The sequence below is a fragment of the Ochotona princeps genome, chromosome 20 (genome assembly GCF_030435755.1).
Source record: "Ochotona princeps isolate mOchPri1 chromosome 20, mOchPri1.hap1, whole genome shotgun sequence".
Lineage (NCBI taxonomy): Eukaryota > Metazoa > Chordata > Mammalia > Lagomorpha > Ochotonidae > Ochotona > Ochotona princeps.
The window spans coordinates 10016563-10041386 of NC_080851.1; the positions used below are offsets into that span (position 1 = coordinate 10016563).

A 24824-nucleotide genomic window follows, 5' to 3' on the forward strand; every position below is an offset into this window, starting at 1 on the left:
AGAGAACTGTTGATCACAGGAAACTAGGTTTGTAGGCTGGGGTATCTAAATGGCCTTACAAGGAGATGTAAAGAGGTGTGTAAGAAAACATCCATTATTTACATATTCCATTTAATCTGTAATATCCTGTGTTTTGCTTTGTAGGCAATGGGTAGCTCCAGCCAATGGTGGAAGTCTGGGAATGAGCTTCCAGGCATCATCCCTGGCACTGGGAAGTGGCAATGTATTACCAGGAGGGAGGCTGAATTGTGATGTCAGGGCAGACTTCCTGGCGGGGGTAACTTGGCATGGGTCATGAAGGACAAATCGGAATAGCCACTTTGAGAATGTTGGATGAAAAGAAGAGGTGCTGCTCCACAGGGAGCGAAGCAGGTGTCTAGCACATGCTGAGGAGTGAGGAGCCCAAGGGAGAGTAGAGGACGGGAAGAGACGCCAGGGAGTCAGGACCCCAAGGACAGGTGGAAATAAGGCTGTGGTCACAGGGACAAGAATGGCCAAGGAAGCATTCGGCCTGGAAAGAGAACAAGAGAATAGAGGGGCCTCATGTCTGGGGTGCCTCTTCTTGTTTTCTCACTCTCCTGAAGCAAGGAGTTGAGAGAGGGCATAGGACATAAGGAATTACGTGTGTGTGTGTGTGTGTGTGTGTGTGTGTGTGTTAGGGGGATGGGAGGGGGATTAAGTGGAGGATGGGGAATGAAATGAGTGCCTTCCACATATATGAGTTAAAAAAGACTCTGATGCGCATCAAGGAGGTGCTTTCTCCTTCACATTTATTTTATTTAAATGTCTACTGTCAGAATGAAAAAACAATAAAGAAAACCCACAGAAGCCAAATAAATTTAGAACAGATTTTTATTGAGCTATGACCAATGAGGAGCTTACCAGCAGATAATAATTGATACTTCTTATAGACATGCTTATGGACTTCCTATAGTAAATGAGCCTGAAAATACACATTTAAAATGTAAAATGATTGACTTTACCAAGTGCCAAGCCCTATGTGTAGACACGTTTCCTTCTCTTAAAAAAACAAAAGAAAGCAAAACAAAAACCATGTGTGTAAATTGTTTTGGGAGGCTGAAGCAAAATATAGAGATAAGCCAAAATTACAGAGATAAGATAACATGGAAATGGAGACTTGCGTTCCCTATGTGAATAAACCTGTGAACCACTGGTTCTCCTTAAATTACCTCTGTATCGTAGGCCAGGGGGCCTTCAATGGAAAAGCCCAGATAGAAGGACACTCTTTCAATGTTCCTGCCACTTCGGAGTGGCCCTGAATACACAGATGTCACCGGAATCTTAATTTTGTGTTCTGTTCCAAACTCAATGGAGATGAGCTTGCCCTCCGCCTGCCCGGTGAGACGATGCAAGAGATCCTTGACTTCTCTTTCCTTCCACACGTCTCCGCTCTGCCAGAGGGAGTTGGTGTCTTTCTCCTTACTGAAGTGCTTCTCTATCTCGGCTTTGTGAACCAGGCAGTGGAGCCCCTTTCTCTTGCCCAGGAAGAAGAGGGTGCTGGGTTGCTTGGATCTGCACATGCGCTTGTACTGTCCCCGGAAGGACCTGTTTAAGGAGGAAACGTACTTTTCCATTTGTTTGGAGTCTTCATCCAACTCTTGATTTTCTGGCCAGAACAGGAGGCAAGCCAAGAAATAAGGATCTGGGTATTGGTAACTGGGACCTACAAGTTGCAACACCTCTCGGAGCTGTTTCTTAAGTGTGTTCAGAGGTAGAATGAACTTGGAGTTGGGTTTCACACAGTTGAGAATAATGTTGGCCAGAATGAAATTGAGTTTCTCCTTTATTGGTCGTTTTTTGGGGTTTTGCTTCCACAGGAGGGTATATGTATTCACTGTATTTTCCATGGTGGTTGAGGCCTCTTTGTGGTTGGGGTTGAGATATTCCAGGAGTCCAGAAAACCTATCAGCTCTCCAAGCTTCTAGATTTTTCCTGCAGTTCTCCTCCAGAAGCAACACACTGTCTCTGCTTTGTGATGGGTTTGAAACCAGATGGCAGAAAAGTTCTGTATATTTCTTGTAACAATGGCTAACTTTCTTGCTTACCAATATTTCTGCCATTTCTTTCTGGGCATTCCTCGTTTTCAGCAGAACCATGTAATCAACAAAAAAATCAAAGCATTCTTTCAAATTTGGCTGTAGACATTGTAGGTAAGATGTGAAATTTCCAAGGGCTAAGGAGTATTCATTTTTTGGATCAGGAGGGATGTCCTCCTTCCCCGATAAAAACTTCACCATGCGTGTGAGAGACAGTTCATTATCCTTGTGGAAAAGGGGAGTGAGCTGGAGAACCTGGATGGAATACAGCCCAACTTCTATCTCCCCAAGGAAGCCAGCGGTGTTATACATGTCGTATTTCCTCTGAGACCTTTGTGCGGACCAGGCCTCGGTTTCACAGGTTTTACTGTCTGTTTGCTTTTGGGATTCTTTGAAAGCTGCCGAGGCCTTTTCAGCAGTGCTTAGTAAATGGGTTAAGTCTTGCACGGTGATGTGCTTACAGCGTTTGTTTCCATCCAGCCACCACTTGATTTTGCTTTTGTAGACCTGACCAAGGGTGTCTGAGATGTAGGAATTCTTAGGTGCTCTTTTTGTGGCCAAATTTGCCCATTCCAGTGCAGCATCAAAGTTCTTCTCTTTAATGTAGAAGTATCTTGCTAAAGCTTGACAGATGAACGCATTCTGTGGAAACCGACGACTTCCTGCAATCAAGACCTCTTCAATTTCCTTATTCTGTAATTGTTCGATTAATGGGGAAAACAAAGTGTCAGTTACGTCTCCATACTCCTTGCGCTGTCTTGTCAGCAGCAGAGTCTGCACATCATGTTGAAATTTGTCTCTTCCTATGCCAGACTCATAGAACAAGTTTTCATCTAACAGCTTCAATGTAATGCGATGTTTATTCCACTGGTGTTTTTCCTCCAGTTCTTCAAGGCAGCAGATAGCAATGAGTGGGTGGATGATACGCACACCTGTGTATCTCCCATATTCTGAGACTTCCGTGGTTATTAGAAGGGTAGAGTATGTGCCCATCTTATCCTCCAGGGTTTCTTCCTTCCAGGGCGTGCTTGTGTAACTGATCCCTAGGTACAGTTCACACTGTGACACTGAAATTGTGGAATCAGTTACGTAAGTGTTGAGGAGAGCCAGGAAAGAAATGAGCTGGGCTTCCTTGCTGTCGAGGTTCTGTCCCTTTAGGATGTTTCTGACTACGTTTTTAATGTATGCTTCATCAAAATTTTCTTTCATGATCATAAAGGAATAAAAGTTTTTACAGTCTTCGTACTTTTTTTCAATTTCCTCCAGTTTGGCTTCAAAGGCTTTTTTTTCCTTGGGAGACAGTTGGTAATTCAGTGCGACACTGCCTGTTAATTTGGCACTTTTGTCTGGGTCCTGGGATCTCATACAGTTTAAGATGATAACCAATGTCTTCTCATACCGCAAGTCCTTCTCTGTTAAAATGCAGTTGATGGCGTTCTGCAGCACGTACACGTTTTCCTGCTCTTCAAAGTCATCCACCAGGAGGAGCACGGGCATGTATTCCTGATGGCTGCTTGTTTTATAGGTGATCAGATTGGCCACTTGTTCCCCAATTTCTCCAAAATCAGTCGCTTTGTTTTTGAGCACAGCACATCTGAAGTTTTTCTTTAGGTCCCAGAGAACATTCATAGCCAATGTAGTACCTCCACAGCCTGGGTGATGGTAAAGATTGATGATTTTTGCAAATGCTGGCTTTGAAGACTCTGCCCAGTTCTGTATTAAATCCTTCAGGTCTTCATATCTGTCTCTTTTCACAAAAGCGGAAGAATAACTTTCAGAAGAAAAGTAGAAGTTCCACCAGGACACTTTGCCGCCTCGATAGAAGTGTTCTTCTTTGGATTTCTTAAATTCTAGGAATTTAGACTCATTCTTCTCTATGTCTGTGTCGCTACATTCATTTTCGCAGAGGATTTCCAGAGCAGTCAACATGTCTTCATTCTTTTTCTCCAGGATGACGGAGGTAGACCCATAAGAAGGCAAAAACCTTCTTGACGACCGGGTCACCGATTTCAGTTTAAGGATTGTATTGTTCACCAGCTCTAGGTTTAAAGTGGAAATGCTGTGATTGGATAATTCATCTGCCACCGTCAGTCTGGCTTGTAGCAGAGCTTCCCACTGTTGATAAATCTTGGAGTTCATACAGATACACAGCATGTTTTCCATTCCTTTGAGAGCTTGGTAGAAAGCACAGAACGTTTCGATGAGGGGGTCTTGTGGACTTTCTACTGAAGAAAGTAACAGAAACACCACCAGAAATCTTCCTCTTTCCATGATATTTTCATCGGTGAGGAATAAAACCAGCTTCCTGACTTCAGAAGCTCTTTCTCTCTGCCACAAATGTGGCTCGAGAGGCTTGTAAGCCTCCCCGTTCAGGCCTGACCTTCCATTACAGAAGATCCAGCTGGGCTGCTGAAAAAGATTCAAGGTGGAGATCTTCTCTGCCAAGCTGCTTGTCTTGTCTTCATACTGGGTTGGAAAGTGAAGGTTGGCTACCCGGCTTTCGTTGTACGCTTTGGCCACTCCATTGATCCGGGATTCAGGATCAAATTCCAACACAGAAAACAGCTTGATTTCCTTTAGAAAATCTAAGTGTTTTATTTGGTGTGGGTGGCATTTGTTTGTTACAAGAAGGTACCATCTGTAGTATGAATTATCCAGCGAGTCTCTGCTGCCCACGAGAAGTTTCACCAGCTTCAGGCCTTCCTTCTCTTTCTTCGTTGATTCTGTCGTGTATTTTTCTTCAGCCTCTTTTCTAGATGCTACTAGTGCCTCTAAGTTTTGTGTAAAGGCTTTGAAGTCCACATCTCGCTGCCTGCCATTGGCGAGAATATCCTTGGAGCTAGCCCCTTCTCTGACGAACAATGAGCATTCTTGGTTCTGCTTCCACACTTTATCTTTGCAACTCTGCATTTTAACGTAGAAATACCTCTTTTTGCATATGGAGTGTTTTGGAATAATGTCGACTTCAATGACAACTCTGTCAGATGGCATGTTGTTCTGCAGCAAGACTTCCACAAACCTTGGCTCCCGAACACACTTCTTGGCTATCGTGACCTCATTATCTTCAAAATACTTTTTGATCATGAGATTGAAGTGATCGATGAGGGCATCCTTACTGCTGATGTTCACACCAACAATTTCTCCATGGGGATTGTCCCGGACCCCAAAATGAATAGTACCGTTGGTGCGTGAATTCATACAAGCTGATGCAAAACGGAAGACCTCATTGCTAAATTTCATTTTAATGTCTTCTTCTGTGGCTGTTCCTGTGTTTGTGAGAGCCTTGAACTCGTGTATTGGGTCAATGAGATTGAGTGGTCCCGTTTCAGGTTGTAGCAAGTGACGTTCTATGTAACGGTGGCTGGCATGGAACTGGTCAAAGGGATAGGGCATACAAGTCAACTGTCCGGCTTGCTGCGTGTTCTTTTTCTTGTCCTTAGCGCTGGCTACTTCATCCAGTGTTTTTTCTTTTGTAAGAACTGATTCTTGCTCTTCGGGCCCTCCGCTCTCCTGGAGGACGTGGTCACTACTGGAAGGTGTGGGTGCTTCCTCTTCCTTGCGTTTCTGTTTTGGCTTTTTTTGCTGTTCTTTCTTGGAGGATTTGGTGCGATCTGATTTTTCAGAGTCCTGTTTGTCCCCTTCAGGGGTGCTATTGTGCAGTTTGTTATACATACGCCTTATGAGAAGCGCTGGGCCCCGTGGTAACCCCATCTCCCTCAGATCTTCCTCGGTTAATTGCTCTAACACCAACCCTGTCACTTCTTCCTTGAACAAAATTTCTCCGTACTTCTCATCAATCTTAAGGTCTTCAGTTACCCATTTTTTCACATGCTCCTTCGTCCACTCTTCAGTCATTTCCGGTAAGGTTGTTTGTCCATTCATATTGAAGCTCCACCTTTCTTGCTTGGAAAAAGTAAGAAATATTTCAGTTTCATAGTTTATCATTGGAATTATAAATTTAGTTACATATATAATTTCATGCAAACATTATAAAAGGCAACTTTAAAAAGCTTTGGATAAAGTGGGATTAAAGATAAGTTTGGGGGCCTGGCACGATAGCCTAGTGGCTAAATCCTTGCTTTGCATCCACCAGGATCCCATATGGGCACTAATTCATGTCCTGGCTGCTCTACTTCCCTTCCAGCTCCCTGCTTGTGATGGGGGAAAGCAGTAGAGGATGACAAAAAGCCTTTGGACCCTGTACCCACATGGGATACCCAGAAGAAGCTTCTGGCTTCGGATCAGCTCTGGCCATTGCAGCCACTTGGGGAGTAAACCAGTGGATGGGAGACCTTTATCTCTGTGTCTCCTTCTCTCTGTATATCTGCCTTGTCAATAAAAAAAATATATAAATAGAAAGATAAGTCTGGGTAGTAGTTCAACTACCACTTAGGGCAGCGGCTGAATCACTGGATTCTAGTCTTGGCTCTGCTTTTGACATCACTGTTCTGCCAGTGCACACCCTGGGCGACAGCCAGTGATGACTCGGGCACTTCAGTCCTTATCCTCCACATGGGAGACCCAGATGGCGCTCCAGGCTTCTGGCTTAAGCCTGACCCAACCCCAGCTATTGTAGGCATAAGGGGAACAGACCAGCAGAAGAAAGCTCCATCTCTGTCTGCCTCTTATTGTCCCGTTGCCTTTCAAATAAAAATGAAAATAAGCAAATAAAAGTTAAAGTATGTATGCTTTTAAAAATAAAGATGTTTAGGGCCCGGCATGGTAGCCTAGTGGCTTAAGTCCTCGCCTTGCATATCCCGGGATCCCATGCAGTCGCCGGTTCTAATTCCGGCGGCCCTGCTTCCCATCCATCTCCCTCCTGTGGCCTGGGAAAGCAGTCAAGGATAGCCCAAAGCCTTGAGACCCTGCACCACTTGGGAGACCTGGGAGAGGCTCCTGGCTCCTAGCTTTGGATCAGCTCAGCTCCAGCTGTTGTGGTCACTTGGGGAATGAATCATGAGATGGAAGATCTTCCTCTCTGTCTCTCCTCCTCTTTGAATATCTGACGTTCCAATAAAAATAAATAAAAATCTTTAAAGTAAAAAAGATGTTTATTTTGATAGAAAAGAACTAAATCTAGCTCATAGTTTTTTTTTCACAGTAACTATTTTCTATGAACTTCTTGAAGACCTCCTATCTATGTATGAATTTCAAGTTTTTTTTTAAGACATTTATTTACTTTGAAACGCACAGAGCTAGCTTCCATCTCTTCATTCACTCCCATGTGCTGCTCAGGGTTGATCCAGAGCTGAGTCAGGAACCCAGAATTGCATCTGGACCCCCCTTGGCCTGTCTTCTGTTGCCTGCCTGGGTACTTTAGCAGGAGCTGGGTTGGAAGCAGAGCAATGGGACTGGAACTGGCTGGCACGGGGTACCGACATCACAGACAGCAACTCAGCTCCCTGCACCACAGCACTGGCCCTTCAAGCTTCATTTTTTTGTAATAAAATTAGCTTATCTTTCAGTCCTGCTCTGTGAGCCTTTGGGGTACTCTTGTACATAAACTGCTTCTCAGGGTTGGCTCTTCAAAGCTCTTGATCGACCCGAGGTCCTCCTGGGGCTGGGACTCTGTGTTCAGCACTGGCCCCTGCTGTCTTCTGTCCCCAACCCTGCTTGAAGCTTTGGTGCCCTCCCCTCAAGATGCTCCTCCCTCGCTCTGCACCGGAGTGAGGCGATCCCCCAGCCACAGCCTTCTCTTTGGGAGCACACGACAGGTTTTATTGGAAAGCTGTGGGTATTTCTCTGCTGCTTTGGTGATGACAGGAGTTCTAATAGATCCCAAACTCTACTAGTAGCAATGTATTAAAGGATTGTCCACTTATTGGCCCCTAGGTGCCCAGACACACATGTGCATATGTGCTTAGTGGGGATGGTGGCGGGCTTGATTTTGTGTCAGCTCTCAGGAGGACAACTTCTTCTTCCCTTCCCCCTTCACCGTTTGCGTTTTGTCGGGAGTGAACACAGAGAACTACCCTTGGCAAACAGGAAGACTTTGCCAAGTCTTTGGCTACTTTGTTTCAGAGGACCCCTCATGGTTGAAACATGCAGGCACCTGTACATCATGGAAATGTCTTCCCAGTTGCCTACGCCTGATGCTAGCTGAATAGAGACCCATGGATTGGGAGCCACTCTCCTCTTGCTGATACTTGCTCATGACTTCCGCATTCTGCTTACTCTAAGGGCATTGTGTCTGATCCATATAATCTGCATTTGGCTGGAGCTGTAGATTTCACTCAAAATGAAAACAATTTGGATTCTGATACAACTTCTCAGCCTTGTCCATGTCTTGAATCACACACTGGGCTAGAGGTATATTTTCTTGAGCAAGAAACTACCTCAGGTCTACAAAGAGGGAGGAGTTGTATGGGGAAAATAGGGTCATGATTAAACTCCAGCTCCTCTCAGTTACTCTCCATTCAGAGCTGGGGAAATTTGGGCCTGGACCAGTGTGGTCTTGCTAACTGTTGTGTGTTTATGTTTGTGTATGTGTGTTTGTATCTCTGTTCATGTTTAAGTGAGCTAGGAGCCTCTGCACTCAGCATGGGGCAAGGTGCCACTTCTGTGGTTGTGGTGGGGGACCTCTCGATCAAATCCCCTGTCTTCTGCTCCAGGAGCAGCCTGTACCCAGAGTGCATTTCACGATTCCCCCAAAAGGCTTTGCTTTTCTCCCTGTGGAGGAGAAGCAGGAAGGGTGAAAGTGGCGCCTGCAGTGCTGCTCACCGCCAAGGCTGGGGGTCTGGGCTTCAGTTACAGTGCAGGGCTCCCTGTCTGCAGGAGAGGGCGCCTGGTCGCACGCTGGAGCCTGGCAGGGCCCCACCCTGAGGCTCTGTGAAACAGAAACCACAAAGCAAATTAGTTTTGTTTTCCTGAAACACACACTACAGTAATGTATTTCCTCATAGCTCCTCTGTGCCAGGGAGAATGTTCCCTCTTTATTGAGCCGTAAACTTGGTCAGTCATACTCAAGTCTGTACCGGAGTTTGGCAGAGCTATCGCCAGCTGTGATTTCCCACTTGTTCCAGCTGCTTGGAGTCCTGACCCTCTAGTCTCTATTTATCTTCACCATCTAAGCTCACCTGCCAAGATACCTCCCTAAAAGGCACTCCGCACTCTCCCTATGCCCGCTGCAAAGCTGCTCCTCCGGCGTTCTGCAGTCAGCCTATGATAGTGACATGCCAGCCATATAGGGACATGCCAGCCACATGGTGACATGCCAGCCACATAGTGACATGCCAGCAATGTAGATGAAAACAGTGCATGTCTTGTTCCTGTAAGAATCATATCCACACTGCTGCTTACAGATGCGTGAAAGCATTTTCATTTTTAGTTCTGTAGCATTTCATTTTCATTTCTATCACTCACTTTTGGAATTAATTTTGAAAGATAGATTTTTAATAAAGACAAAGTTACAAATTTACCAGGGCCTTTCTGAACACTTGTGTGTGTGTGTGTGTGTGTGTGTGTGTGTGTGTATGTGTGTTAGGAACTTGAAATATGTCTATGCAAGGCTCTTTGATCTGGACACTTAATTCAGTTGCATTTTCTTGAGATATTGCAATAATCCTAAACTGTAAGTAACCTAAGAGGAAGTAAGGTGTGGGCAGAACAGATTGGCTTTTAGTTTCATTGGCTTCAGTGTTTATTTACTGAGAATCTACAACATCAAAGAAATGAAAATGCAGCTGATTTGAACCATGCCTTTAAAACTGTAGAATGGATTTTCCCCACTTTCTGCTAAGAAAATGTCCAAACCTTTACAAAACTTACAAAAGTCACCAAAGGAACGCCTCTCCCTTGGAGGCCATCTTTTCCTATACTCCAATACCCTCAGGGAAACATCACATTCTCTTTCTCCATGTGCCATCTGCTGTGACTCCCACCTACACACGTGCCCATTGTCTTTCTCCCAGTGACATGATGGGCAGACAGAAATAGCTCCGTCCCAGCTTTCCCTCTTGCTGCTCTTCATCTCGTTAGGGACACTGCTCAGGTGCAGATAAAGTCACCCTGTTGATAAATTACATCACCTCATGATGCTGTTCAGGGCTCCCAGCGGCTTTCCACCTGAGTTTGTGTGAATGCTGAACTACTCATTAACGAACCACAAGGTTCCACATGACTTGACAGGCTGCTACCCGTCTAGCGTTACACTTCACTTACAGTTCTGTCTCTTGAATAGGGTGCACCTCCTGACCGCCTCCTGGTTGTGCCTTGAGGCAGGTGGCACCTGCCGGACTCTGGCCGCCTCTCCAACTTTCTCTTCCTGGATACCTGCAGAGCTTACTCCTTGACCTCCATGAGGCTTTTATCAAGTGTCACCTCCCTCCTAGGCACCACCCAGACAGCCTGCAGAAAATAGCCCTGCACCCCACATGCCTACCCCAGGCTGGGCTTTGTTTTCTCAAAGAAAAAAAAATATTTATGGATTTGAAAGGGGGTAGATGGTCCACTCCTCAAATGGCTGCAGCACACGGGGGTGTACCAGGAGAAAGCCAGGAGCCCTCTTCTGGGTCTCCCACATGGGTGCAGGTGCCCAAGCACCAAGACTGTCGTGGATTCCTTTCTGAGGCCCATTAACAGGGACCTGGATTAGAAGTGAAATAGCCAGAACTGGATACCTGTACTCATGTGGCATGCTGGCACTGGAGGTGGCAGCTGAACTTGTTATGCCACAACTCCAGCTTCCTTCCCAGTTTTTGATCTACTTGTTCTCTATATGCTGCGTGTCTGTCTTGTTCCTTCTTCCCACCCACTTCATGAGGACAAGGATTCTATACAATTTTGTATAAAACCTTATAGTATGTAGTACATAATAGCATCTCAGCAAAAATTTTCCAAATGATTGACATGTAAGTAGATATGGAGGTAAGCATGTATATACACATATTCTTACAGATGAGCTGTGTAATGGAAACTCCGCAGAGCATACCCGGGGAGTGAAGACACATTGCAGTATCCCTATCTACTCCAGAATAAAAGGAGGACTCCAATGAAACTGTTAAATATACCTTGATAATAGGATACTTGAGTTTTCTACCATTGCCTATACCTACAATGCCATGATACACTTAAACAGCTGAGTGATGGGCTTGTGGCTATACTGTTGTAAAAACAATACCTTTGGGAAGCAGTGTGGGAGAGTGGGCGGGGGAAATCTCTGCACCCATAAAACTGTATCACGAAAAAGAATACAAATAAACAAATAAGTAAATCTATAATATAGAAATATATAAACTATCTGAACACAGAAATAATGTGCAAAATATAAACAATCAATAAATGTGCATTATGTAAACTCCATATGTGGGAATTTCAATTCTTTCTGCACTAAAATAAATTTATATTCTTTTAGTTTCCATGACTTTCTGAAGGACCATAATATTGCTGGAATTTAAAATCAAAATGGCTGTGACTGGTGTGGAGCAGTTCTGAGGTCTCAGCCTGACTCCTGGCTCCTAGACCTCTTGGCTTCCTGTTTTTGAAACCAAATAATCTTTTAATGAATTAGGTGTTTGCAACGCAGCTGCAAGGCGTCTCTCAAGGAGACTTTCTGCTTTCTTTCTCAGGTTTGAGCAGGAAAGACCCAATCAGAGGAACTTTTACAGGCAAGAATGGGTATCCACCCCATCTTGGGGAGTCCTCACCAGCACCCCAGATACTGATGCCCTGTGGGGTTGCTCTGCTCTCAGGGTCCTGCGGCCACTTGGCAGTCCTGGCGTCAGCCTAGGACGGCTGTATACACCCTCTGATGGTCTGATGAATGGAAACCAGACACAAGCAAGTTAGTTTCGTTTTCCCTAGGCTCAGCTCCTCAGTGTTCAGTCAGATTACTACTGTAGGAGATGGGTTTGAACAAGAGACCCCAGCGGGAGAACTGACAGCTTTTGCAAGGTACTGTCATTGAAGTGAAAACTTTTTTAGTAACATTTAAATTGTGAAAGATAGAATTCTGCATAATTACATTAATTACATGTAGTTTCGGGTTCCTTTCTAATATATTTTTTTTTCTGAAATTCCTGACCCTCTTTGTATTGTTTCTTGGTCCTCTTTGCCATCACTACCCAAGGAAAGTCACGCACCCCCTTGCTATGCTAATTAGTTCTCTTCGTGCATGGCGTTTTCTTCTCAAAGGGGCACTTACAAAGTTAATGTCAGTTCAACCAACTGATATATATTTAATACACTCAAGTTTATAGTTTCTTTAATATTTCCATAAGTTATATTTATGTAAAAAACACCTGTTTGTATCAAAAAAGTACATCTGGAGTTTTAAAAGTAGCTGTGCCTTCCAAGGCACAAAGGTAAATAAACAAACAAAAAATATTTAATGGTTCAGAACTTACCAGAATTTTCCTGAAATGTTCTTCTTTTTGTATCAGAAACTTGAGGCAAATCCTTTGGCCCTTTGCTTTCTTATTTGTCTTGTAATGGCTGAGAGACAAGTGACTGTGAGGAGCCTTATTAAAAAACTAAGCCACGAAGTGGCAGTTTTCTGGTGTCTCCAAGTTTCGTCTCCTGGGGAGGGCGGGGGAGGGCTGTGGAATGAGGAAGTGGCGGTGCTCAAAGTTTCACTTTTGCTTGGAACTAAATGTCTTTAGAAAGGATGTAGAAGTCTTCCAAAAACAATTCCAGTTGAGTTGACTGGATAGATTTTAAGCCAAAAGAAATGATTGACTAAATAGATTTTAAGTCAAAAGAGTTTAGAGATTGCAAGAACAAAGCCAGCTATGGTAGAAAGTGAATAGAAATACCAGGGACAGCACTGAAGCCTCTGTGGGATCAAGGTGGGTGGAAGTGTATTCTTTCCTCCTTCTCAATTGGTAGGGCAGAGCTGCAAGCCTCCAGACTGTAATGGGGCTATATTTGGAGGTAGCATCTTTAAGGAGGTAATTAGTTTGCAATGTGCTCCCTAGGGTAGGAACTAATTCCTTAAGACTGGTAGCTTTGTAAGGAGAGGTGATTGGGTCACAGATGTGGAGACAGCTGACCCACTGACGCCAAGGATGTGTGTTTCAGAAGAAACATGCCCTGGTCAGATCTTGCCCTTGGACCTCCTGCCTCCAGAATTTCTAGAAACCAAGTTACTATTTTTTTTTTAAATTGTTATTTAAGAAGAACATAGTTCATGTATTTCCTAGGTACAGTTCTAATACAATAGCCATATTTCTCTTGCTCCCCCTCTCCATCTGTCTGCCCTAGAAAAGCTATCCGCTGCACCCCCAGTTCTCCTGCTTGAAGAATCAGCATGCATTCCAGTTTCTTTAGAAAGTTACAAATAATTTTTTTTTCATTGAAAGCAAAATAAATTGTTGATAGCTTGGTTTTGCTGAGGGTGCATTGGGTATTTGCATGGATTCAGATTCATCAGATATATTTTTTCATCGTGTATAATTCTAAACATAAATTCACTTCAATAAATCTAAATTAACTTCTCATCATGAATACATCAAATGTTCATTTTCAAGCTTACTATATAATCGCAATCTATATGTTATATTTTCATCACTCTGGCCGAGACCCACCCAGAGCTACTCCGGAAGGGAGAAGGTCTGTGTCTGCAGTCTGCTGCCTCCCAGTGTGTGGAGGAGCAGCCCCGCAGCGCACCGGGAAGCGGAGAGGCAGAACCTGCGCATTCTCCCCTTCCCCAGTCCTGATTCAACCCCAGGGACTCTATCAACATCATTCAGTCCAATCCGGCTCCAACGCTGTGCCTCCAGACGCTGTCACCGATTCCAGGTCTACGCAGATCATTGTGAAATAGTTTGAGTGATACAACTCTTCACTTAGTGAACAGAAGCTTTTTTCCTTCACTCAAAAGCCTAAGTGGGTGAACCAAGGCTGGTATGGAAACTCCATGACCAGGAATTCCTGACTTGTTTCATCTTGTTACTCTGTCTCGCCTGCCCGAGACATGGCTTTCATCATGTGGCCCAAGATGGATGCTTGCTGCTGCTGCATGTCGGCAATATAGCTGTGGTAGATGGGAAAGGGAAACAATGAAATAGTAGGCATTGTTTTGTTTTGAGAGCATGATAACAATAATATTTAAGTGTGTATTACACTTCTCCAAAGAACCAAAATTCACAGGATAAATGAGTGTGTGTGTATATATGGACATGTATTATGAGAAATTGGCTCATGCAGTTGTGGAAGCCAAAAAGTCCCATAATCTTCTGTCTGTGAACCTAGTGTGATTCTGAAAGTTAGAAGTCTAAAAAGTCCAAGACTTGGGGAACTTAACGATGTGAGTGCCCATGTGAGGGCAGGAAAAGGGTGGGGTGAGAAGCCTAGTTCAGGCAGGAAGTGTTGAGAAAAGTACTACTTCCTTCTTCCTCCACTACAACCAACTAGATAAAGCCCAACTACCTTGGGGGGGCAATGCTTTATATTGACTCCACCAATTGAAATGTTCGTCTCACCCAGAAACATCCTCTGAACACATTCAGAAACACAGTATTGAATCTGGTCAGGCTACGGATCATTCAAGTTGACACACAAAGTTAAGCATTACAATTCCCTCTTGTCAGTTTGGTACTCATTCTCAAACATCCTTGTATGCCATACATAATTAATAAGTAAAAACAATAGCAAGGTCATCATCCCACTTACTGTGATATAGCTATCTTATGTGCACCAAAAATGTACCCATCATTTCCATGAAAAGGGACAAAATCCTTATGTGAAGTTTACTCTTCTCCCTGAAATCCCATAACTTAAATACTGTATTGTGAAAAAAAATAATGTCCAAAATTTTTACTAGTAAGTCACTAGGAGTGATAATGAGTGATGCCACTCCAGTTTCTACCCTTTTATTTGGGGACCCATGAATACGGGTTATTGCTGTGGGGGAGGAATGCCATATATTGGAGACTGATTTGGAACACATTAACCTTCTAGGGAACTTTTCTCCAACCTTTTAAGGTACTGTCATCCAGTCATTGTGGTCACTGGGTCTTCAGCAGGCCATTCTCTTGCTCTGTCAAAGCAGTTGCTTCAGAATGGTGGGGAATACGGTAAAATCAATAAGTTTCATGAGCTACTATACCCTGATCTGAAACAATTCCGTGTAGCGGACTGTGATAGTAGACTGAGAATTCAAAGATGGAAATTTGGCCAGCTACATTGTATATTGGGAAGGCAAATCCATATTCAGAGTAAGTACTTATTTCAATAAGGACAAAATTCTGTCCCTTCCTTGGCTGGTATGGTCCAGTGTAATCAACCTTCCTAGGAGGTAGCTGGTCAGTCACACTGGAACATGGTGTGTCTCTGCTGATGGCAGCTTGGGAACTTGGCAGCGGCCATGACTGGGGCTGTTTTGGTGAGTGGATGTCCGTGTTGCTGAATTCACACATAACCTCTATCCCCTTTGTCCGTGGACCATTTGGGCAGTGGCAGGGGTGGCTGAGGCAAAAGGAGACTTGCTCTCCGTGGAACAGGTCAGACAATTCATTCATTCATACCAACTTCTTTGCTGAGGTGACCCTTTGTAAAACAGTAAAAATGCTAGAACTTCCTTGGAAAAATGTTGAAAAAGAAATTCTTGGGCCATCCTTGACTGCTTTCCCGGGTCACAAGTAGAGAGCTGGATGGGAAGTGGAGCAGCCAGGATATGAACCAGCACCATATGGGATCCTGGCACATGCAAGGCAAGAACTTTAGCCACTAGGCTACTATGCCAGGTCCAGAGAGGAATTTAGAATACATTTATTTTAAAATTTTATTTATTTAGCACCCACTAGTAAGGGCTGGGACTGGGGCAAGCCAGGTCAGGCCAGACTACAGCATCCAAAGGCAAAGGCCAAGACAGGTGAGGGACTATGCTAAGATGGGTCAGAACAATCACTGGCCTACACAAGATCTGTGGCTGAGAACAGGCTTTACTGGGGAGCCAAAGGACACCCTGGCTGGGTTGTGGGTCCCACTAGTGAGTGTGAAAGACAGAGTGGGGGCTGCTATCTGGTCTGGACATGGCTGCAGTGTCCCTCAGCACAAGTATGGACTGGGTCTAGGGTGCACAAGCTGGACTAGACTCCACCACTCATGATGCTTGTGAGAACCAGGGTAGGTGTAGCGAGGGTTAGGCTAGGTCTCTGCCCCTGCTGTGCCATGTGTGAGCTGTGTCTGGGTGTGGACCAGGCTTGGTTAGGCTGTAACACCCAACAGTAAAAACCAGAATGAGTAAAGGTCAGTCAGGAAAGGCCACTGTTTCTGCTAGTACAGGAGGCAGGCTAAGTAGGACTGACTCATGGACCCACTGATGGGCACGATTGGGAGAAGTTCCGATGGGGGAGCTTGGAAAACTTCTCTGTCAGGACAGAGAATCTGCAGGTGAGCACAAGAACCACAGTGTAAGCCATGGGCGAACCAGTCTGGGCTAGTTCATAACACCCACTGGCAAATATGAGTGTCAGGATGGAGTGTGGGTCAGGCTGGGTTGGGTTGCAGCACAACCGTTTACATGATGGCCAGGACTGGGGAACAGTTGGGCTAGGCTAGACAGTAGCCCCAACCAGTGTGAGCTGGAATTGGGGGTGGGTTGGGCCTGGCCAGGCTACAACACCCACTGGCAAATGTCGAGGTGAAGTGGGCCATGCCAGACTGGGCCACAGCACCCAACCCGAACACGTGAGACCAAGGGGAAAGGGGGCAAAGCTGGTAGGAGGGTTGTGAGTGGCTCACCTGCTGGGCTACCACTCCCACTGGAAAGCATGAATTAGGATGGGGGCAGACCAACCCGGGCAGGGCTACAACACCTGGTGGATTCATGTGAGCTGGATTAGGGAAATGCCTGGCTGAGCTGACTGTTCCTTCTGGTGCATGCATAAGTCAGAGTGGGTGTGGGCAGGGCTCTGCCACAGCATCAGCTGGCAGATGCTGGTACTGGGGGCAAATTCTGTCAAGGTAAACTGCAGAACCACCAGGAGAGTGCAAGATCCGGGACTGGGAGTGGACACAGTGGGTAAACAGTGGACACCTCCCTTTTGAGTTGCCACTCTGACTGGTGATCATGAGAACCAGGGCTGGGCAGGGCTGATTAACAGAGTGACACCCACCAGCATGTGTGTGGGCTGGATAGTGGTTTCAGTTGGGTTGAACTAGGCCCATTGACATTTATGAGAGCTGAATGGGATGTGGGACAGACTGGACCAGTCTGCTGTACGAACTGGCAAGTACAGGAATCAGGGCAGGGGGCAGGCCCGGTGGAGTTATTATGGGTTGCTCCAACTAGGTAGCCACTCCCACTGGCGTAAATGAAGGCCGACGGTGCAATGGGCAGGATCGGGCTGGGCTGTAACACCCATTGGTTTGTGTAGAAGACAGGTCTGGAGACAGAAGTGACCCAGCAATTGCAACCACCAGCGAATGCATAAGCTGACTGGGGTGACGGACTGTGCCGGACCTTGTATTGGCAGGCACACAAGAATTAGCTCTGGGTCAGGTCAGATGAAGTTTCTTTGGGGATCCGCCCAGTTGAATCGCTGGACTCAGAACCCCAACCATGGAGAGAATTGTGGGTTCCATGGTCCAACCTTGGAGTGCTTGTGTCAGAGCTGGGCCTCCTCAGTGGCTTAGGTGAAACAGTGGACAGCATAGCCAAGTGCACATGGGGAATATGATGGCAGTCATTGGAGTCTACAGAAAACACCCGGCACCACAACAGAGGAGAGAGGATAGAACAAATTGATCAATTATTCCCAGCCAAGTGTTAGTGGTGAAAATCTGGGCAAATGGAGACTCTAAGGAGGACTATGTCAGCCAGGGGACTCTGGAGAGATTTCACTGTTCCTGGAGTGGTGAGATCGGCAGTAATTCAGAACTGTTGAACCATTGAAACCTCTTGAGCTGTGCCCTCAGAGCATGCCCCATATCAGGGACCCTTGGTGGGGTCGAGCGGCTGGACTCAAGGTACAGAGGTGTTTGGGAGGCTGAGTGTGGCTTTTCTCCTTATCTCTCCTCTTCCCCCAGACATAAGAAGGAAAAAAAGAGAATGTGGAAATGGTGATCTCACCCACCTTCCTGTAGCCCTTGACCCTAATCACCCTAATCAACTGTGTAAAAACCTTCACAAAATAAAAATTCAAAAATAAACAAATAAATTTTATTTATTTAAAAAGCAGAGTTAGAGTGAGAGAGAGAAGAAGGGACACACACACACACACACACACACACACACACAGCTTCTTTATGTTGAATCATGCCACAAATGGCAACAATGGGCTGTGCCAGCTGAAGTCAGGAGTCGGGAGCTCCCTTGGGTCACTGCTGCTCCCAAACGCATTAACAAGAAGCTGATCAAAACTGGAACAGCTGGGCCTTAAGCTGGTGCCCAAAAGGGATGCGAGCATGGTAAACAGTAGCTTAACATGCTATGCCACAATTCCAGCCCCTAGGATAAATGTAATATATGATATATTCTATGCTCTCTGAGAGTCCACTATTTGTTGAATTTTCCTGGAAACTCTGGAGAATACTCTTCTGTCTTTAAACCAATATGTACTGCACTGGCTCAGGTCACCCACATCTTTGAGAAGCTCAATAGAGGTGTCTGCTGAAGGCCAGGGGTGACAGCAGGTGGAACACCATAGAACTAGGATCAGTAAGGATACTGGCATTGAGCTGACAGCATCCCCAGGGGCAGTGCTTACACAAAGGAGCACCTTCTGCTCAGAGACCTACTTGGTGTTTGCAAAAGAGTCCCAGAGGAAGGACGACACTTGAGCTTAGTTTGCCAAATGATCCTGTGAGTAAAATCTCCAGGTACAACCTGGGTATTGTCAGACCTCCTGAGTCGTAACAGCGGCTGTCAATGGTGGGCTGATACATTCAGATCCTATCTGGGCAGGTCCAGAGGTCACAGGTCATTTCACAGCCAGGGGATATAGAATTCCACACTGTGTGCCTCAGTTGCTTTTCTTCGCATTATCCTTGTGCCTTCATGACCGAGAGAACTGGTAGAAGCAAAGGTTTTGTTCACTAGAGAGGGTCAGCTCTTTATATGGGTGATAACTGCGGACACTTGCTAACCTGCAGTCGCCCTCAGCGGTAACCTTGATAAACCGTGTTGAAGGAAAACCCTCCTGGCGGGCAGGATCGCATGCAGTGCAGTTAGGAGTTCATTGGTCTGAACGGGAGAAGCAGCTGAAGTGTGAGAACATGTAAAGCCACAGCTTAGGCTGCTGTTCAGGGTCCAGGGAGGAACCAAATAGAATATTGAAAAGGAGGGAGTTTGGGGAAGAGGCATACAGGTGGATCATTGGCAGTGAGTTTACACTTGGTGATTTTTGCCTTGTGCTGTGTCTCCCAGAAGCATGCCTGTGGTGGGTTATGTGCCTGATGGCTGGCATTCTCTCACAGACAGCTGTACGTAGCCACTGCCACCTGCTGGTTTACCTAATGTGCTCAGCAAAGACCAGTGCTGAGCCTCAGTGAGGTGCCAACCTTCGGGGCGTTAGGGGTGGACTGCTGTCATTAGACTTCTGCCTGCCCGGACTCCTGTTTGCTCATTGGAAGTGACATGTACTCTGTGTGTATTTGCTTTCCCTGCCTTGGGTGTCTCTACAACACATACCACCCTGGTGGTTGCTGAGTGTGTGACTTACATGACAAAATTGCATCAGACCCAGTGGAAGTGGAAAGAAGGGAGGGAGGGATGTCATGATTCAACAATATTCTAGCCCTGTGACCTTGGCCATGTGTCATTTTCTTCCCCTTACTCAGCTTCATCTATTCAGATGAGGATGGCAAGTCTCCTGTTAAGATGATGTAAGATGAGGCAATTGTGTGGGAAAGTCATTCAGCAATCATCAGATGTGCTGTTAGGAATGAATTCTGGGAACAGAGCTGTGATTTGTGGGTGTAGTTTGTGAAAGAGCAGGTTTGGGATGTTAGAGGATTTCCCATCTTGTAATGTACAATGATTCATATGATCCCAAGACCTAGGAAGTTCTTTGTGTCTGGGAGATTCTAACTGGAGGGAGCTCTTTGCCCTCACTTCTTTGGTAACTTGCGTGTGTATCATTCACTCTGGTATTCCGCTTCCTGTCTTTTCTTGAAGCATCTGGACTCCACCCAGGTTCCTGTGAAAGACACAGGCAGGAGGCTGTTTCCCTTCCTCTCGCAGTGTGATGTCCCGGGTCTTGGTTGGAGTGTCGTGCCTCTCCACTCCTCTCTGAGTTCTTCAGGTTTTCTTCCTTTTTTTCTTGGTTTCATTTTTGATGATCTTTACATAGTTGATTAGGGCACAAAGGGTAGGGCTAGAGGAAAGTGGGTAAGACTATTGTTTCCACATTCTATTTTTTCCTTCCTGTATTTGGGGAAGGGAGAGAGATAAAAGGAGAAGCCACACCCAGCCTCCCAACCATTCCAGGGTCCCCACTGTGGGGCATGCTCTGAGGGCACTGCTCAAGAGGTTGCAATGGTTCAACAGTGCTGAATTGCTGCCAGTCTCACCACTCCAGGAACAATGAAATCTCTCCAGAGTCCCCTGGCTGACATAGTCCCCCTTGAGTCTCCATTTGCCCAGATTTTCACTGTTACCACTTGGCTGGGGTAGTTGATCAATTTGTCCTGTCCTCCGTCCTCTGTTACGTTACCAGGTATTCTTTGCAGATTCTAATGTACTGCGTGTCCTCCATGGGCACCTGGCTATGCTGTCCGCTGTTTCACCTAAGCCACTGAGGAGGCCCAGCTCTGACACAAGCACTCCACAGTTGGACCATAGAACCTGTAGTTTTCTCCATGGTTTTCAAGTACTCACATCTAGTCTTGGTCTTTCTGAATTTTCCTTGAGTCCATTGAATAGAAAAGTGCTTGGTTGTATGGGTGTTGGACTTGCTTTTCTACCTGGGCTTCCCTGTGTGTTTTGTGTACACAGCGCTCACCCAGAAGAATCAGCAAGTTCCATCTTGTCTCCTCCTATCCACCTGCGCCCTGTCCTTATTAGCCACTGTCTCTATGTCCCTTCCTTGTCCACGTGTTCTAGATTCCAATAACCACAACTCTGTCCTCCGCTTCTTTGGGATCAAACTTGAGACCATGTCTTGTTTGTCTTTCTGCACCGTACCTGACATAATGAGTGTGGCCTTTAGCAGTTCCCGTCACTCCCTCCACATTGCTTCAGACAACAGAACTTCTCGGTATCTTTATCACTCGGTATTTCCGGATATAGGATCAGTGAGTTAAAGAGTCTAGACATTTTAAATATGATTATACAGATTGCCAAGCTCCCATTCAACGTGGCTATCCAATGTTTTCATCAAACTCATAAGGCACAATATAATTGAATGATGAAGATGGTAATTTAACCTAGGAGGCTTCATAAAATCTGGAGTTTATGTTTTCCAGGAACACTTCCTCAAGTGGGGCGCTAGGTGGCAGCAGAGAATTAAGGAAGTGTACTCACTAGCCGGTCAAGGTTGGAAGAGATCTTGACTGTGCCTCTCACCTGCACTGCTTCCTAGCAGATGAACTGCAGCCAATTCCGAAAAGCAACCCTCTATGTTTTTAACATGATCCATACACCCCTCTGGGTATGCACTCTGATCTTGTAGTTTCAGACTTTCTGGTCCGTCATACTTGAGATTCTGTAACAGTACACGCCTGTTGGAACCCAGACTGAGGCATTCAGTACACCCCACCACATTTTGGCAGGTTGTTTCTAAAAATACCTACTACCTTGTACAAACAAAATCATCGCCATTTCCTTTTCTGCTTCTATGGCTTTTTTTTTCTTTCAAGAAAGGAACATGCAGCAGAGCTACTTCAGAATCATACCACGCATCCTAATACACAGCCCTCCTCCATCCAAGCACCCTGGCATCTCTATCAATAAGCATCTCCTTGGCAAAGTTTGTGCAGTAGTTTGATATCTGAGATGCAAGCAGAAATTTGGGGTACTCAATTCTAGAAAGATCAATAAAACCTTATCCTTTTCCTCCATCTCCAAATCAGGAAGTTTGTAGCCTCATTGTCAAGGGAACATTCTATAAATACAGTGATTCTTCACTAAGCACATAAATGGATGGCTGTGTGAATATTAAGTATATTTGAAACAGACATACTCCATTTGATTTTTTTAAAGATTTATTTATTTTTTTATTACAAAGTCAGATATACAGAGAGGAGGAGAGACAGAGAGGAAAATCTTCCATCGGATGATTCACTCCCGAAGTGAGCGCAACAGCCAGTGCTGCGCCGATCCACAGCCAGGAACCAGGAACCTCTTACGGGTCTCCCACGCGGGTGCAGGGTCCCAAAGCACTGGACTGTACCCGACTGCTTTCCCAGGCCACAAGCAGGGAGCTGGATGGGAAGTGGAGCTGCCGGGATTAGAACCGGCGCCCATATGGGATCCCGGGGTGTTCAAGGCGAGGACTTTAGCTGCTATGCCACGCCTCCGGGTCCTCCATTTGATTTTGGTTGTAAAGTCTGAAAAAAATTTCTGTTTCCTTCTAGTTTCCTCATGTAAAGCAGAAGTCATCTGAACTCTGATCAGGTTGACAGTGGATGTGCCCCAACTGTTGGATTCTAAGATCTTAGGGGTTTAGCTAGTACCGTGATTTGCACATAGTTTGGCTACCCAACCCAGAAGCTGGTGACATTAAAAGATAGAAACTTAACCCATTGGTAGTGTTTAGAAGGTGGGCCTAGTGTGGGTCTTCAGGCTTCCTTAAGAAGCAGTTCCTGTGAAGGGGTTGGTTAGAAACACCGAGCTGGGCTTGGCTGCTCTCAGAGATTCCTGGCTGGCCTCCGCTCATGCTCCACGCTCCACAATCACCATTTTTATCAGAGGCCCAACCAGAGGGGCTGCCTGCTCTTGAACCTGTAAAACCATGTGCAAAGTTAGCATTTTCTCTTTATAAAGTTAGTTTTTCCCCCAAATATTGCATGGTAGTGACAAAAAGGTGATGGATATAGATAATTGGCACCAAGAAGGAAGGACTGTGACTGGACTTTGTGCTTGAAGCTTACAAGGCTTTCTTCATGTTCTGCTCGGAAACCCAAAGCCCTGGCTATCTGATCCTCAGCTCCCGTCTGTACAACATCTGATGATGTGGGATCTGGGATACAAACTGCCAATCATTTTGTAAGTTAGCAGGATGAAACCTTAAAGATTTTATCTCATGACTCCTTACTTTCTGAAAGACAAAAAACATTGGTAGGATGTCACTGAGCTGCAAGGAATAATAGCTCCCCCAGGTAGGTGCTCCTGGGAGTCTCACTGAAAGGTGTGTGGTTGTCGGAACCCTGTCAGAAACATCTGAGTGGATGTCTGGAATAGGTGTTTACCCTGACTGGACACTGCATCCTTGTATCAGAAGATTACATAGGGCTGACTCTGTGCCTTAGTAGGCTGAGCCTCTGTCTCGTGTTGCCAGCATCACATATGGGCACCAGTTTGAATCCCGGCTGGTCCCCTTCTGGCCAAGCTCCCTATTAATGGCTCGAGGAAACAGTGGAAGATGGCTCTAGTCCTTGGATCCCTGCACCCACATGGGAAACCCAGGGGAGTGAACCAGCTCATGGACGATCTGTGTCTCCTTCTCGCTTTGTTTTCTGTAACTTTGCCTTTCAAATAAAAAGAAATACATCTTTAAAATAAAAAGAAATAAATCTTCAAAAATGGCATAGTATTCCAGACATATGTATGCTTTTGAAAAGATTTATTTACTTTTTTGAAAGGCAGTTACCCAGAAGAAGAGATGAAGAGAGAGAGATCAAAAGAGGAAGAGATATTTCACTTCCTACATGGCTGCAACACCGGGAGTTGTGCTTGTTTTTTTTTTTTTTTTTTTTAAAGATTTATTCATTTTACCACAGCCAGATATACACAGAGGAGGAAAGACAGAGAGGAAGATCCTCCGTCCGATGATTGACTCCCCAAGTGAGCCGCAACGGGCCAGTGCGCGCCGATCCGAAGCCGGGAACCAGGAACCTCCTCCAGGTCTCCCACGCGGGTGCAGGGTCCCAATGCATTGGGCCGTCCTCGACTGCTTTCCCAGGCCACAAGCAGGGAGCCGGATGGGAAGTGGAGCTGCCGGGACCAGAACCGGCGCCCACATGGTATCCCGGGGCCTTCAAGGCGAGGACTCTAGCCGCTAGACCACGCCGCCGGGCCCGAGTTGTGCTTGTTAAAAGGCAGATCTGGATGTCCTGAGTGGGTAAGGGACCCGGGTGCTCAGGCTGACATCTGCTGCTCTCCCAGGTACAGTACAGGAGCTGGATCAGAAACAGAGCAGCTGGTTCTCTTTTGGGATGCTAATGCTTTACTGGAAAGCCGCAACATACACAATATATACAGCCTCAATTTAGACAGTTTTGTATGTCAGTTTAAAATGTTTTTTTAAAAAGTAAAAGTAAGTTAAAAGCTAACAAAACAAGAAGCAGCTATATGCTAAGTCCTGTGATGTGACACTATCGTAACTAAACTGTAAAAGGTATATCATGTCAAAGAATTGTGCTTTGTATTCTGAGCACAAGTGTACAATTTAGTCAAAATCATTTGTGAATACTGAAGTACAAATACCAGAAAACTATGTTAGTCTTATGCATTTTGGTGCTGAAAAGTCTATATGTATAACATATTCCTTATAAATAATAAGCACTAAGAATATAATTCTATTCCAAGTTACAAGTGGTAATGTAAGGTTAAGAACTAGCAATAGCTAAGATTGCATTTAGTAATAAGGAAAAAGCTTTAAGCTGCTTTTTAAATATTAATTTGTGGATTAGGTGAACATCTGGGTTTTGGCTCATCAATTCTCT

The 24824-nt window shown here is 45.4% G+C and overlaps 1 protein-coding gene across 3 annotated transcripts; it reads right to left on the reverse strand.

The window, feature by feature from the left end:
- Positions 1-1153: 1153 nt before the first annotated feature.
- On the reverse strand, positions 1154-12572 carry SAMD9L (sterile alpha motif domain containing 9 like). 3 transcript variants are annotated; one of them, XM_058678133.1, is made up of 3 exons: positions 12401-12572; positions 8778-8883; positions 1154-5956 (listed from the first exon to the last, which is right to left on the reverse strand). In XM_058678133.1, exon 3 carries the CDS (start codon positions 5937-5939, stop codon positions 1182-1184), a length of 4758 nt encoding a protein of 1585 aa, XP_058534116.1. In that variant the 5' UTR covers positions 5940-5956; positions 8778-8883; positions 12401-12572; the 3' UTR covers positions 1154-1181. The 3 variants fall into 3 exon arrangements, with proteins under 3 accessions (XP_058534116.1, XP_058534117.1, XP_004582358.2); XM_058678134.1 differs by having other exon boundaries at positions 1154-5960; XM_004582301.3 differs by lacking the exon at positions 8778-8883.
- Positions 12573-24824: the final 12252 nt, after the last annotated feature.